The 12,786-nt window shown below is 48.0% G+C and overlaps 2 protein-coding genes across 2 annotated transcripts in view; one reads left to right on the forward strand and one right to left on the reverse strand.

The window, feature by feature from the left end:
• The window catches only part of LOC147322275 (cadherin-20-like), a 99,299-nt gene extending 96,971 nt beyond the window's left edge, over nt 1-2,328 (forward strand). Inside the window, exon 13 of the mRNA XM_086306756.1 lies at nt 545-2,328. Within this exon, the coding sequence (XP_086162882.1) occupies nt 545-1,065 (521 nt within the window). The 3' untranslated portion in view covers nt 1,066-2,328. The remainder of the gene's footprint in view (nt 1-544) is intronic.
• A 5,714-nt stretch (nt 2,329-8,042) lies between these two features.
• LOC147322276 (uncharacterized) lies at nt 8,043-11,453 on the reverse strand. The gene is made up of 4 exons (XM_086305037.1): nt 10,541-11,453; nt 9,211-9,392; nt 8,904-9,057; nt 8,043-8,644 (listed from the first exon to the last, which is right to left on the reverse strand). Exons 1-4 carry the CDS (start codon nt 11,451-11,453, stop codon nt 8,331-8,333), a joined length of 1,563 nt encoding a protein of 520 aa, XP_086161163.1. The 3' UTR covers nt 8,043-8,330.
• Nucleotides 11,454-12,786: the final 1,333 nt, after the last annotated feature.

The raw sequence follows: 12,786 nt of genomic DNA on the forward strand, positions 1-12,786 counted from the left end.
CTCGTAGATGCAGTAATTTTGGTTTTGATGGCACAAGCGTTTCTTCTTGAACACTGTTGATGTATTTGAGCTGAAGGGTTATGAAATAGTGTTTTCTAAAAATATCTTTATTTGAGCTTTGTATCAGTTGGTAATGTTTTTATACTTGCTCCTATTCCCAGAGTTAGTTAATTATTCATAGATGTGAATAAGTAAGTTGAGTCCTTATTATAAAAGTTAAAAATCTATGCACTCCTTCAAATATTCCAAAGCCATCCAGCGGCCCCATTGGAGCCTTTCTGGACCCCCGGCCTTATGTTTGAAAACCCCGGTCTTGACCTTTTGCCATGAGCTATAATAGACTGTATATAAAAGATGGGAGTCTATAGAGCCACTAGAACTTCAATTGTTGGTTTGTAGCTGCAGAGGTCGAGGCTTGGTTTTACATTTTAACATTAAAACACCAAGAATTTTAAAAATGAATAACCGTGTCTGTCACAGCATTTACTTAAACCACTGATTCCTTATGGCCTCTATACTCATTCATTTTTTCCCTTTATAACAGTGATGATCCTGCTCATGCTTTCCCTGCGGACCCATCGTAAGAAGCCCTACCTGTGTGACGAGGAGGAGAACGTGCATGAAAACATCGTGCGCTATGATGATGAAGGCGGTGGCGAAGAAGACACCGAGGCCTTCGACATCGCCGCCATGTGGAACCCTCGTGAGGCGCACCACCATCCGGGCAAGATGAGACAGGACATGCTGCCGGAGATCGAAAGCCTGTCCCGATACGTCCCTCAGGCATGTGTCATGGGCGGCGGCAGCGGGGACAGCAATGTTCACGGATACGTGCTGGCGAAGCTCCTGGAAGCCGACATGGACCCGTGCGCCCCGCCTTACGACTCCCTGCAGACGTACGCTTACGAGGGGGAAGGCTCTGTCGCGGAGTCCCTCAGCTCGATGCAATCTGGAACCTCAAACACCGACCATGAGTACGACTACCTGAATGACTGGGGGCCTCGCTTTAAAAAACTTGCTGAGATGTACGGCGTGCTGGAGACAAACAGTCCTCCACTGTGGTAGGACGACGGGGCCTTTTCCTTTACAAACGGACGTATGAAAAGATTTTTTTTTTAAAAAGACACAGAAACAACCAAGAAGTGACAACAACAAAGCTGAGATGTACTCATGGCCACATCCATGACTGTTAGAAATCAAAATCCTGCCGAAGCCTCTATTCTCCACAGCCTTGAAGGCCTGCAGCAGGTTTTAAATCTACCCCAGAGACGGGCTTCACAGGCAGGCCGAATCTGGCAGCCTCTTGGGGGCCAAGCTGAGGAACGGCTTCAAAGCACACGCCAACTTCAACTGCCTGACCCAGCCACAGGCAGAGCCCCTTCGATTCAAGACGCCGAGCAATTTATGCCAGAGATGGGCTTGAAGAATCAAAGCGAGGAGTCGTTGCTGCAGTCGTGTTTTTGTTCCATCCGTGGCAGGTCTTAATTTATTTCTTTGTTCCACTTGCTGTATTTATATGTTCTGCTAAGTTATTTGGGTCCTTCAAGCCGAGACTGTACTTTAAGCCTCTGCCATGCGAGGAAATCTTCAAAAGATCACGCATACGTTGTAACATACATGATGTAACTGCCTTTGTTTTCAATCCGTGTGAGAAGCTGCATCTCTAAATGTCATATGACGTGCTGCGGAGACGGCGATGTCGTAGTCCCATGTGGGGTTTCAGAGTTAATATGTTTACTGTATTATTGTTTTTGTACCATTTTTAAGCTCTTTGTATTGTAACTCCAAAACATAAAGCAGGTATCCATTCATTAGGATGAGAGGGAAGCATTTTATTAAAAAAATGAAATAAAATCTTGGATTTGTCTTAGTGGATGTTTAAATCTCATCTGAGACATGTGGCACAGCGGAAAGGACTACATGTGGACAAACGCCCGACCGAGTCGCCTTTCATTTTGGATCCACCACCGTGCCAGCCGGAGTCTGGTGGCAACGAGGCTTGATCTGTCCTGTTAGAGATACTGTGTTGCTTTTCTGTCCCCACACAAATGTGGCTTAATCCTCCGATCCTGTGGACTACAGAGACATTGAGAACCTGCATCAAGTGCCAACTGTAAAAAGGACAAATGAAAGACATTTTAGAAGAAGGAAAGAATAAAAAAAAAAACGTAAATCACACACAAACACCAAAAGGATTTTCCAAACTGGGAGAGATGTGGAGGTAGATTTTGATAATTCAATTGGATGGAGTTTACTTGAAATCTATGTTGTGAGTCATGCTACAGTAAGTGGTATGTGAATGTAGATATATTTTGTATTCTTGGTAATAAAAAGTCAAAAATGGGTGTTGCCTGCCTTCTGGTCTTCATGTTTCTTTGTTTCTGTGCACTGAGGCTCAGTGGGTAATTCTGACTTGCACAATCTCCCATTATGCAGTGCAGAGTCCAATAAATGAAGAGTTGCATGACTAAAGGCAGAACGTTCTGTCTAGTCTCTGCAAGTCCTGGTCTGGACTCTTCCATGTGCACATTTGAAAAGAAAACCTGTGGAACAAACAAGCGTCAGCTAATCTTTCATGGGTCTCTTAAAAAAACGGTGGAAGTATCCACCATGATGTCATTCACTGGTGTGTCAAGTCCCATTCTGAACATCTGACATCACCATCTTAGCTCTTTTAAAAGGGGCGTATCAAATGAGGGCTGTCTTTTTCTCCTAAATCTCCCACTTTTTTCCCAAAGTTGCCTGTGTCTCCCTTGGGAAATTGCCACTCTTCTCATTTTCTAGTCAGGTTCAAATATTGAGGGAGGGGGTTCTGCATCCTCATACATTTTCAATGTTTTCCTTGTATATTTGTCAGTTTTTGCATCAAATGCCTTTGCTGCTTTCTTCTTGTTGTCATTTGCTTCCATCACTATAAAGTTGCCACATTTCTCTATCATAATTTGAAGGGTTTTTTTCTCATAAAGTTGCAGTTTTTTTCCTCACATATTTTTCTCTTCCTTTAAAGTCACTTTTTTTTCCCTCTCATAATTTGACATAAAGTTTTTTTCTTGTAAATCCATCACTCCATTGTCCAGCAATTTTCTGGTTTCTGGATTGAAACCATTAACCAAGTGGCTGGGTGGGGTCATTTAGGATTTAAGCTATATTTCTGTGTACTATTGTGAAATTAATTGCAATAATCTTTTACTAAATCAGTCTTTTTTCCCTACAACTATTTTTGTGTTGTTCTAATTTGTAATCACTATATTTTCACGGCCAAGAACACTAGAATCAATTTCAGAGATACCCTTAAATAAAACTAAAGCAGGCATGCAGGACAGGCTACTTTAAGGGATTTTAAGGGCACAATGTTTGAGGCCCAATTACCCTCTGATGCTGATCTCTGTGACTGTTTGATTGGACAAACAGTTGGTAACTTTTGGAGGAAGGTCCACTTTCAGTCAAGTTTGGTATAAAGATCTAGCGGAATGCTAAAAATGATTAAAAGCTATAATTAATTAAATTACAATAATTTAGATAGTAGAGGTAGTATAGTCTAAATACTAATAGAGACATTTGAAAGCATATTAGAGCATAGTAAATGACCCTGATGTGTAATTTCTGTCAATAAAATAGTTTGGTTGGTTGACAGTTAATGTACTAAAGAATCTGAGAAGCGACTTCCAATGAAAACTTTCTAAACTGTGACATCATGCTGGAGTGCAGTGGCATACAGGTTTCTGACCAGCCTCTTTCCTTGTGTTTTTCTGTAGTCATCTTTGCAGGTGTAGGTTCAATATCTGAGATAGTTAGGTCACCTGCAGATGGCTGCCTCCTTCCTCTATCACATATGTTGGGTCTGTGGGTTTCTCCTCTACAACATTTTTGCATACTTTCAATTCCAATTTACCTTGAGATGACACAGTTTAAATAAAACTGAATTGAGCCCAGCCCGGGCAGCACGGTGGCACAGTGGTTAGCATGTTAGTTTGCTCGTTCTCCTCATGGTTCCAGGGTTCTGTCTGGTTCTTTCTGCCCAGGGTGTACCCCGTCTCTTAGCCTATGGTAGCTGAGAAACGACCACACGACCACGATAAGGATAAGCAGAAGAGAAAAAACAGATGAATCCAGTCCACATCATAAATACGCTTGTGCCAGTGGTCAGAACAAGACTTGCAGGGAGCAATCTTTTTGTAAACATGCCCCGTGAAGCGACGATAACAGTGGAATGAGGAAGACAACAAAAAGTTCCTCTCTGAGCATCTTTGTCAGCGTAATTTGGAATAATAAACTGCTTCTTTGGGCGGCGAGGAGCATTATGCAGTCCCCCGAAGTGTGACAGAAGTGTAAGTCCCTGAGAAGATAAAGCAGCTATTTAAAGTTGCAATCATATGCTAAATTGTCCTCTAAAGTGTTGCTGCAGATGATTCGCTTTTCATTACAGTTTCTCTCAAAGCGCTTAATTTGCTTGACTTATTTTGTTTTGCAGCGATAATGCTCGGCACTGATTAAAAGCTCATCCCACACACCGCCTGCTGTACCTGAGCCTCCAGCCTCAAAAATCGTTCCATCTGATTGCTCTCACTGTAACGTTTACATGAACCAATGGAATATTTGCCAATGGGAAATCAATCAATTATAAACAAGAGGCTCCACTGAATTGCTAATGTCAATCAAAATGAAGAGAAAGGAGAAGCAAAACTAAAGAGGAGGGAGGAAGATGAAGGGAAATCAAGAAGTGGACGTTGAGAGAAAGGAGAAAGTGATAATCTACACCTCAAGGTATTTTCCACTACTTTAAAATTTCCATTTGTGTTGTCAAAACAAATAACAGAAATAACTGAAATCAGTGGCTCTGGCTTACCTGCTGGGTGGCACTCAACAGTGAAATTGCACAGCAGATGAGCCTGCAATATTTCTTGGATTTAAATTTAAACTTGAATGAATTCATATCCTCTTCACACTGAGCAGAATGCTTCAATTACACAGCGGGGGTTTTCTCTAATTTGTCACTCTTTGTTTCAGCATTCAGCACTCAACAAAGGGTTTCCAAATTTTTTGTTCTTTCCCTATCTTGCATCATATCTCTGCTTCAAAATAAGTGTTTTAAACTATCGCAACAATCCAGTGCAGACTTTGAGGTAGTGGCTAAATAGCTGCCGCATACAGAAATAATTAGCAAGCATTGAAAGTGGATGAAAAAATGTAAACAACACCAAATCGAGGTTATAACTCTAATACGCCAAAGCTACTCAAGATTCAGATTTAATGACAGAAACAGACATTTGTGGCAAAAATAATAACAGATTATTAAGGGACTCCCCGAGGAGGGGTAAATTGACAGGAACAAAATTCAAAATTTTCTCTTTTGTTTTTTTTTTATTTGAGAAAAAGTGGCAAACATATAGAAATAAAGTAACAAATTTACTGTCTAGTAAAGCTAGCTACTCTATTACCACACAGCTTATCAAAATCCAATCACTTCTGGCGTCAAGAATTTAAGAAAACAATAACATCTTTCAGAGGTAAGGGGCTTTGTAAATTCTGGCATGTATTTTCAAAGACAAGAAGGACGCTCCATCACTTCTCACTATAAATATGCAGTCAAAAACATCTGTCAGCACATAAAACTCATGTCTTTTTCCTCCTCAGTGCCCTCCTCTACACTTTGCCTTGTTCTGCAGCATAAATTAAACTAACAATCCCTCCAGCCTCTCCCATTCACAGGCCGCCTCCTCCTTCCCATTTGCCCCACTGCCAGCCTCTCCCAAGGCCATTTCCAGGCCGAAGTCATGCCATCCGAAAGACACTGAGGGGGTAATTTGTCTTAAGCTCCACTGCTCTTTCTAACAGACGACAGAGCTCAAACGGTGGAAGATAATAAGATGGCTTCCAGCTCTAATCCTGCCGAGGGTAAACTGCAGCAGACCCACTGAATCATCCCCTATTGCAAAGTTTAAAAAAAACCCACCACACACACACACACACACACACACACACACACACACACACTACGCTCTGCTGGAAATTAAGGGGCGGAAAGAAAGGCAAACTCCAGGCCCCTGGAGAGAAAAGCATGTAGAGTCAGAGAGCGAAACATATACAGACCCAATCGCTGCCGGGCTGCCTCCCTCTGATCCCCTTATCTCTGCATCTCCACCTCCTTTATTCACCCACAAGTTCAACTCTTAATCTTTCTTTCACTCAAAAGTCCTACATGTTTTCCATTACCTTTTTTTCTCCCCCTCTTTCTACATCTTTGTCTCCCTTCCTCGGCCCAGCGATGGGTTATTTCCACTTTATCTCTTTAAGCTGCAGCAGAACATGAGCTTTTGCCGTCAGGGTGTTTTGCTCCTGAGCGGCACATCATCGCCGTCTCAGAGGTTTAGAGGAACTTCACACTCAGCTGAGGATGCTTGCACATAGTTTTACTTCCAAGCAACAACCTGCTGATTCCTCGTAGCTTTTATTTTTCTAGCTGTTTTTCTCACATTAAGTTTGTGGAGTTTATTGGCCATTACCACAGGGCCTGCTCCCACCCTTCACATAGACAGCTACATTAACTTTAACATTCAGCATGTTGCTGGTGAACCATGCAGGACTAAATCATGTGCTAAATAAGTATGGTTTGGGGAACCAAATGTTTCTCACCCTATGATGGCAAACTGTTAGGGGTTCCGAAAGAGACTCAGGCGCAGGCCAGGGTTTTCCTTTAGGCGAAGGACAGTGCGTTTATTTACAGTGAACACATACACCAAGTGGCTATATACAACGTGCAGGGGAAACGGGTCCGGGTCGCCAGGGTCCGTGGGAAACAGGGTTGGGAGAAGGGTGTTCCACACTTTCTGTACAAAACGTTCCCCCTTCAATCACTCCTCTCCGCATCGGGTTCCAAAAACGATACTGATAGCTCAACGATCCAGCGAAGACTAGTGCAGACTTGCCATCTAAGTAGTGCAGTAATCAGCTGGGATCAGCAGCCGGTGTGGTGATGAGCAGGTGTGTGGGCCAGCAGCGGGAGCCCGCAGTGAGCATCGCCGTGGCGAGAGAGAGAGAGAGAGTGAGAGAGAGAGGGCGAGAGAGCAAACAAACCACAAACATATTGCCCAATAGAGGATTGACCAGCGGGGCACAGGGACCATGACAGTACCCCCCCCCTCAACGGGAGCCCCCCGGCGACCCACCAGGCTTACCAGGATGAGACAGATGGAAGGCCCGCAGCATACGCTTGTCCAGGACAGCGGCCCGCGGAACCCAGGACCGCTCCTCAATGCCATAGCCCTCCCAGTCCACAAGGTACTGGAAGCCACGCCCGCGGCGGCGAGAGTCCATAATCCGCGTGATGGAATAGGCGGGCAAGCCGTCCACAAGCCGGGCGGGCGGAGGGGGCCCGGAAGGAGGGCACAGAGGGCTATTCCGGACAGGTTTGATTTGGGAGACGTGGAACACATTGTGAATCCTCATGTTGCGCGGCAGCCGGAGTTTCACAGAGACGGGGTTGATCAGCGCCGAAACTTCAAAAGGACCAATGAAGTTTGGGTTAAGCTTCTTGGACTCAGTCCTGAGAGGAACAAAGCGTGTGGACAGCCATACCTTTTGTCCCACGCTGTATGCTGGAGCTGGTGTGCGGCGGCGATCTGCGGTCTGTTTGGTTCGGTCCTTTGTGCGCAGCAACGCCGTCCGTGCGGCCCGCCAAGCTCGTCGGCACCTACGTAGATGGGCCTGGACAGATGGTACAGAATACTCACCCTCGACAGAGGGGAAGAGAGGTGGCTGGAAACCCAGTGAGACCTCGAAGGGAGACAGACCAGTGGCGGAGGAAGTCAGACTGTTATGGGCGTACTCAATCCAGGGTAGTTCATCACTCCAGATGGACTGGTTGGAGGACGCTGTGCACCGCAACATTGCCTCGAGCTCTTGGTTAGCTCGCTCACACCGACCGTTGCTTTGGGGATGGTAACCGGAGGTCAGACTGACCTTTGCTCCTAATGAGGAGCAGAATTCCTTCCAGACGCCAGACGTGAACTGGGGGCCTCTGTCAGACACATTGTCTTCCGGGATCCCATGCAAACGAAACACATGACGGGTAAGCAGTCGTGCGGTCTCCATGGCCGTGGGAAGCTTGGGTAGAGCTATGAAGTGGGCAGCTTTAGAAAAACGGTCTACGATGGTAAGTATGACAGTGTTGCCTGCTGATTGCGGCAGTCCGGTTACAAAGTCCAAAGCTATATGGGACCACGGCCTGGACGGAGTCGGCAGGGGATTGAGCTGTCCAGCGGGCGGCTGATGAGACGGTTTATTCCGGGCACAGGTCGCGCAGGCGGAGACGTACTCCCGAGCGTCTTTAGTCAGAGAGGGCCACCAGAAGTAGCGCTGGAGGAAGTTGATAGTGCGGTGGACCCCTGGGTGGCACGTAAAGCGGGCAGTGTGGGCCCATTGAAGTACTTGAGAACGTACTGATTGAGGGACGTAGAGCCGTTGGGCTGGCCCACCTCCCGGATCCGGTTCCGACACCTGAGCCTCCCGAATGGCTGCTTCGATCCCCCAGGAGATGGCGCCCACGACACAGGTGGCGGGGAGAACGGGAGCGGGCTCAGTGGTGTCCTCCGAGACTGAGAACTGACGGGACAGGGCGTCGGGTTTGACATTCCGGGAACCGGGTCTGTAAGAGATGGAGAAGTGGAAACAGGTGAAAAACAGGGCCCACCTGGCCTGTCGAGCGTTGAGCCTCTTAGCTGATTGTAGGTATGCCAGGTTCTTGTGGTCTGTCCAGACGAGGAAAGGCTGAGCCGTGCCCTCCAACCAGTGCCGCCACTCCTCCAGGGCTAGTTTTATCGCCAGCAGTTCCCGATCCCCGACATCATAGTTTCTCTCTGCAGGGGACAGACGGCGGGAGAAGAAGGCACAAGGATGGAGCTTACCGTCCTTCCGTTGCGACAGAACCGCTCCAACCCCTGAGTCGGACGCGTCGACCTCGACCACAAATGGCTGCGTGAGGTCGGGTTGGATCAGGATGGGGGCTGAGGCGAATCGTTTCTTCAGTTCTTGGAAAGCTGCCTGAGCTTCTTTGTTCAACTGAAAAGGAAGCTTGGGAGAGGTTAGCTGGGTCAGCGGCAGGGCAACTCGGCTGAAGTCCCGAATGAACCGCCGGTAAAAGTTGGCAAACCCAAGGAAACGTTGCAGTTGGTGCCTATTAGGAGGTTCCAGCCACTCAACAACGGCTTTTACCTTCACAGGGTCCGGGCGGAGGTTTCCTTGGTCGATTATGTACCCCAGGAATGCAACGGTGGAGACGTGGAACTCACACTTTTCTCCTTTGACGAACAATCGGTTTTCGAGGAGTCGTTGCAGGACCTGTCTGACATGGGTCTCGTGCTCGGATTGGTTTCTGGAAAAGATCAGGATGTCATCTAGATAGACAAAAACAAAACGGTTAATGAAGTCTCTGAGCACGTCGTTCACCAGCGCTTGGAACACCGCAGGGGCGTTAGTGAGACCAAAGGGCATGACAAGGTACTCGAAGTGGCCGAGGTGGGTGTTGAAGGCGGTCTTCCACTCATCGCCCTCACGGATGCGAACCAGATGGTATGCGTTTTGCAAATCCAGTTTGGTGAAAACAGTAGCCCCCTGGAGGAGCTCGAAGGCCGAACTGAGGAGCGGCAGAGGGTATTTATTTTTTACTGTGATGTTGTTTAATCCGCGATAGTCAATGCATGGCCGGAGGGTTTTATCCTTCTTTTCGACAAAGAAGAAGCCTGCCGCGACTGGAGAGGTGGAGGCCCGAATGAGGCCGGCAGCCAGGGATTCCGTGATGTACTTGTCCATAGCGTCTCGTTCTGGAAGTGAGATGCTATATAGCCGACTGGTGGGTAAAGGAGCTCCCGGGAGCAGTTCGATAGCACAGTCATAGGGTCTATGCGGAGGAAGTGACTGGGTGCGGGCCTTTTGAAACACCTCAGCTAGGTCGTGATAAACAGAGGGCACATTAGTTAAATCAGCTGATTTCAATACCCCAGGAGAGGGCGTTTCAGTGCTTGGAGGCGAGGCTGCTTTAAGGCAGGTCATGTGGCAGTCCTCCCCCCACCCAGTGACACGCCCCTTTAGCCAATCTATGTGAGGGTTGTGCTGTTGTAGCCAAGGATGGCCGAGAACTAGTGGAGTGCGAGTTGCTTTAAACACCAAAAAACAGATTTCTTCAGAATGATTGCCAGAGAGGGTGAGCTCGACAGGCTCCGTCACCAGAGTGATGTCTGGAAGGCGTTGACCTGACAATGCCGTAACATGTAATGCATGAGGCAGGGGCTCCAATAGTAACCCAAGTTGCCGGGCTAACTGACAGTCAATAAAGTTTTGTTCCGCCCCAGAGTCGATTAACACCGATAGGGAGCGGCTCTTAGAGTGAATAGAAAGCGTGGCCGATAGTGTTAAACGGGGAGGAGCTTCTTCCTGGCTCAGCTCGCCCACCAGTACTCCTACCATCACTGGCGGGCGCGCCCTTTTGCCCGCGAAGGGCAGGTAGCCACAACATGTCCCCTGTGACCACAATAGAGGCACTCACCGGCGGTAATCCGGCGCTGACGCTCCGCCGCGGTGAGATGGGAGCCGCCCAGCTGCATGGGTTCCTCTCCGTCCCCGCTCTCGTGAGTCCGGGAGGGGCCGGCATCCGCCATGGCGCCGGTGCCAGAGACTCCCGCAGCCTCATGGAGGTTGTAGTTCCGCTGCGACCGGCGAGCCCGTAACCGCTCATCCACCTTAATGCACAGGGACATTAGCTCATTAAAGGAGGCAGGGAGATCACGCATGATTAGCTCGTCCCTTAATTCTTCTCTGATATTGTTCAGCAACGTGCTCCGTAGCGCCTCCTGATTCCACCCTGCCTCTTCTGCCAGAATCCAGAAGTCGATAGCGTATTCAGACATGCTTCTCCTACCTTGTTTGAAGTTGAGGAGACGGAGAGCAGCGGCCTCTGCCCCGGTGCCTGGGTTAAACACATTCTTAAATTTGGAGAGAAAGTCAGCGTAGGTGATGACAGGATCAGAGTTTAACACAACCTGGGCCCACTTTAGTGCACGGCCCCTCAGAAGTTGAACTAAATAAGTGATCTTCGCCCCATCGTTGCTATGAAAACGCTGCAGCTCGCGAAACGTCAGAGACACCTGAGCCAAAAATCCGGCACATTTGTCAGACTCACCCGAGAATGGTTCCGGTGTGGGTAAAGGTCCGTCAGACGGCGTACCGACCCGCGGTGAGCTACCTGACGCTACGGCGGGCGGTGCCGCCTGGGGAGCCGGGCTGGGCGGCTGGGGATTCCCTGGTTGCGCATTTCCCTCCAGCGGTATTAACTGCGCCACCGCCAGGGTCAATGCGGCGACATCCTGCCGTAGCTGCCCGAGCATTTGTTCATGGCGGGCCAGCGCGGCTTCCTGGGCGGCCAGAGCCCGGCCCACGGGGTCCTGTCCTGCTGAGTCCATAATGGCTGGATCGTTCTGTTAGGGGTTCCGAAAGAGACTCAGGCGCAGGCCAGGGTTTTCCTTTAGGCGAAGGACAGTGCGTTTATTTACAGTGAACACATACACCAAGTGGCTATATACAACGTGCAGGGGAAACGGGTCCGGGTCGCCAGGGTCCGTGGGAAACAGAGTTGGGAGAAGGGTGTTCCACACTTTCTGTACAAAACGTTCCCCCTTCAATCACTCCTCTCCGCATCGGGTTCCAAAAACGATACTGATAGCTCAACGATCCAGCGAAGACTAGTGCAGACTTGCCATCTAAGTAGTGCAGTAATCAGCTGGGATCAGCAGCCGGTGTGGTGATGAGCAGGTGTGTGGGCCAGCAGCGGGAGCCCGCAGTGAGCATCGCCGTGGCGAGAGAGAGAGAGAGAGTGAGAGAGAGAGGGCGAGAGAGCAAACAAACCACAAACATATTGCCCAATAGAGGATTGACCAGCGGGGCACAGGGACCATGACACAAACAGTGAGGTAAATGTGAACTAAACCATGCTGCTGGCCTGGGGCTTGCACCAAATAGGGTGAATGTACTTCAACATATTCAGGATATATTTATCCAGCTTCATTTATCCTATCAGCCGAAATCAGGCTGAGCATAAAGGTCGTTTCCCCAACGTTCATCAATTTAGCTACCCGTATGTTTACATGAAAAAGTAGCCACAGGAGCAGCTGACCAACGGGAAACATCTAGCAAACATTTAATACAACATAATATAAGTAAAAGCAACACAGCTGCTGCAGTCTGAATGTCTTTGAGAAGAATAGTATTAAGTGCTGTTTAAATATGTGTGACCTTTAAGCAAACGCTACTATATCAATAAAGTTGAGACTATTTGAAGCCAAACAAGAAATCTATCCACCCACATTGGCAGCAGGCTAAAGCACAGTATTCCAGGCGTTCTTCTCCCAGCAATCCTTTCTAGTTCCTTGTGGGAGGTCCTGAGGTGTTCACAGGTCAGATGATATATGCATACATATAATTTCTCCAGTGCATTCTGGGTCTACTCCAGGGATTCCTCGGAGCTGAGTATCCCTGCAAAACCTCTGAAGGGAGACAAGTGCCGCTTAGTCTTCCTGTCATTTTCCCAGATCTCATAACCACGGATGAGGGTTGGAATGTAGATGGATTTCACCTTTCAGATCATCTCTCATTTTAGTATGACAGTCTGGTACAATGCCTGCATCAGTGCTTCAGTTTAGTTCACTGGTCTAAGATATACTCCACCTAAGATCCCAAGACCCTCAACCCAGAGGAATGTGATCCCACAGTTCCCAGTTACAAATCCTCTCCACTGAA

Source organism: Aulonocara sp. 'chitande type north' Nkhata Bay, linkage group LG9 (genome assembly GCF_057382095.1).
Source record: "Aulonocara sp. 'chitande type north' Nkhata Bay isolate Kocher_YH1m ecotype deep benthic linkage group LG9, A_spYH_male_GT1.1, whole genome shotgun sequence".
NCBI classification, from domain to species: Eukaryota; Metazoa; Chordata; class Actinopteri; order Cichliformes; family Cichlidae; genus Aulonocara; species Aulonocara sp. 'chitande type north' Nkhata Bay.

Coding starts and splice junctions, on each gene's coding strand:
- LOC147322276 (XM_086305037.1), bottom strand. CDS start 11,453: ATGGACTCAGCAGGACAGGACCCCGTGGGCCGGGCTCTGGCCGCCCAG. Junction 9,393..10,540: donor TCAGCGCCGGATTACCGCCG/GTGAGTGCCTCT, acceptor TTGTCTATCTAG/ATGACATCCTGATCTTTTCC. Junction 8,645..8,903: donor TCTGTCGCAACGGAAGGACG/GTAAGCTCCATC, acceptor CATCTCTTACAG/ACCCGGTTCCCGGAATGTCA.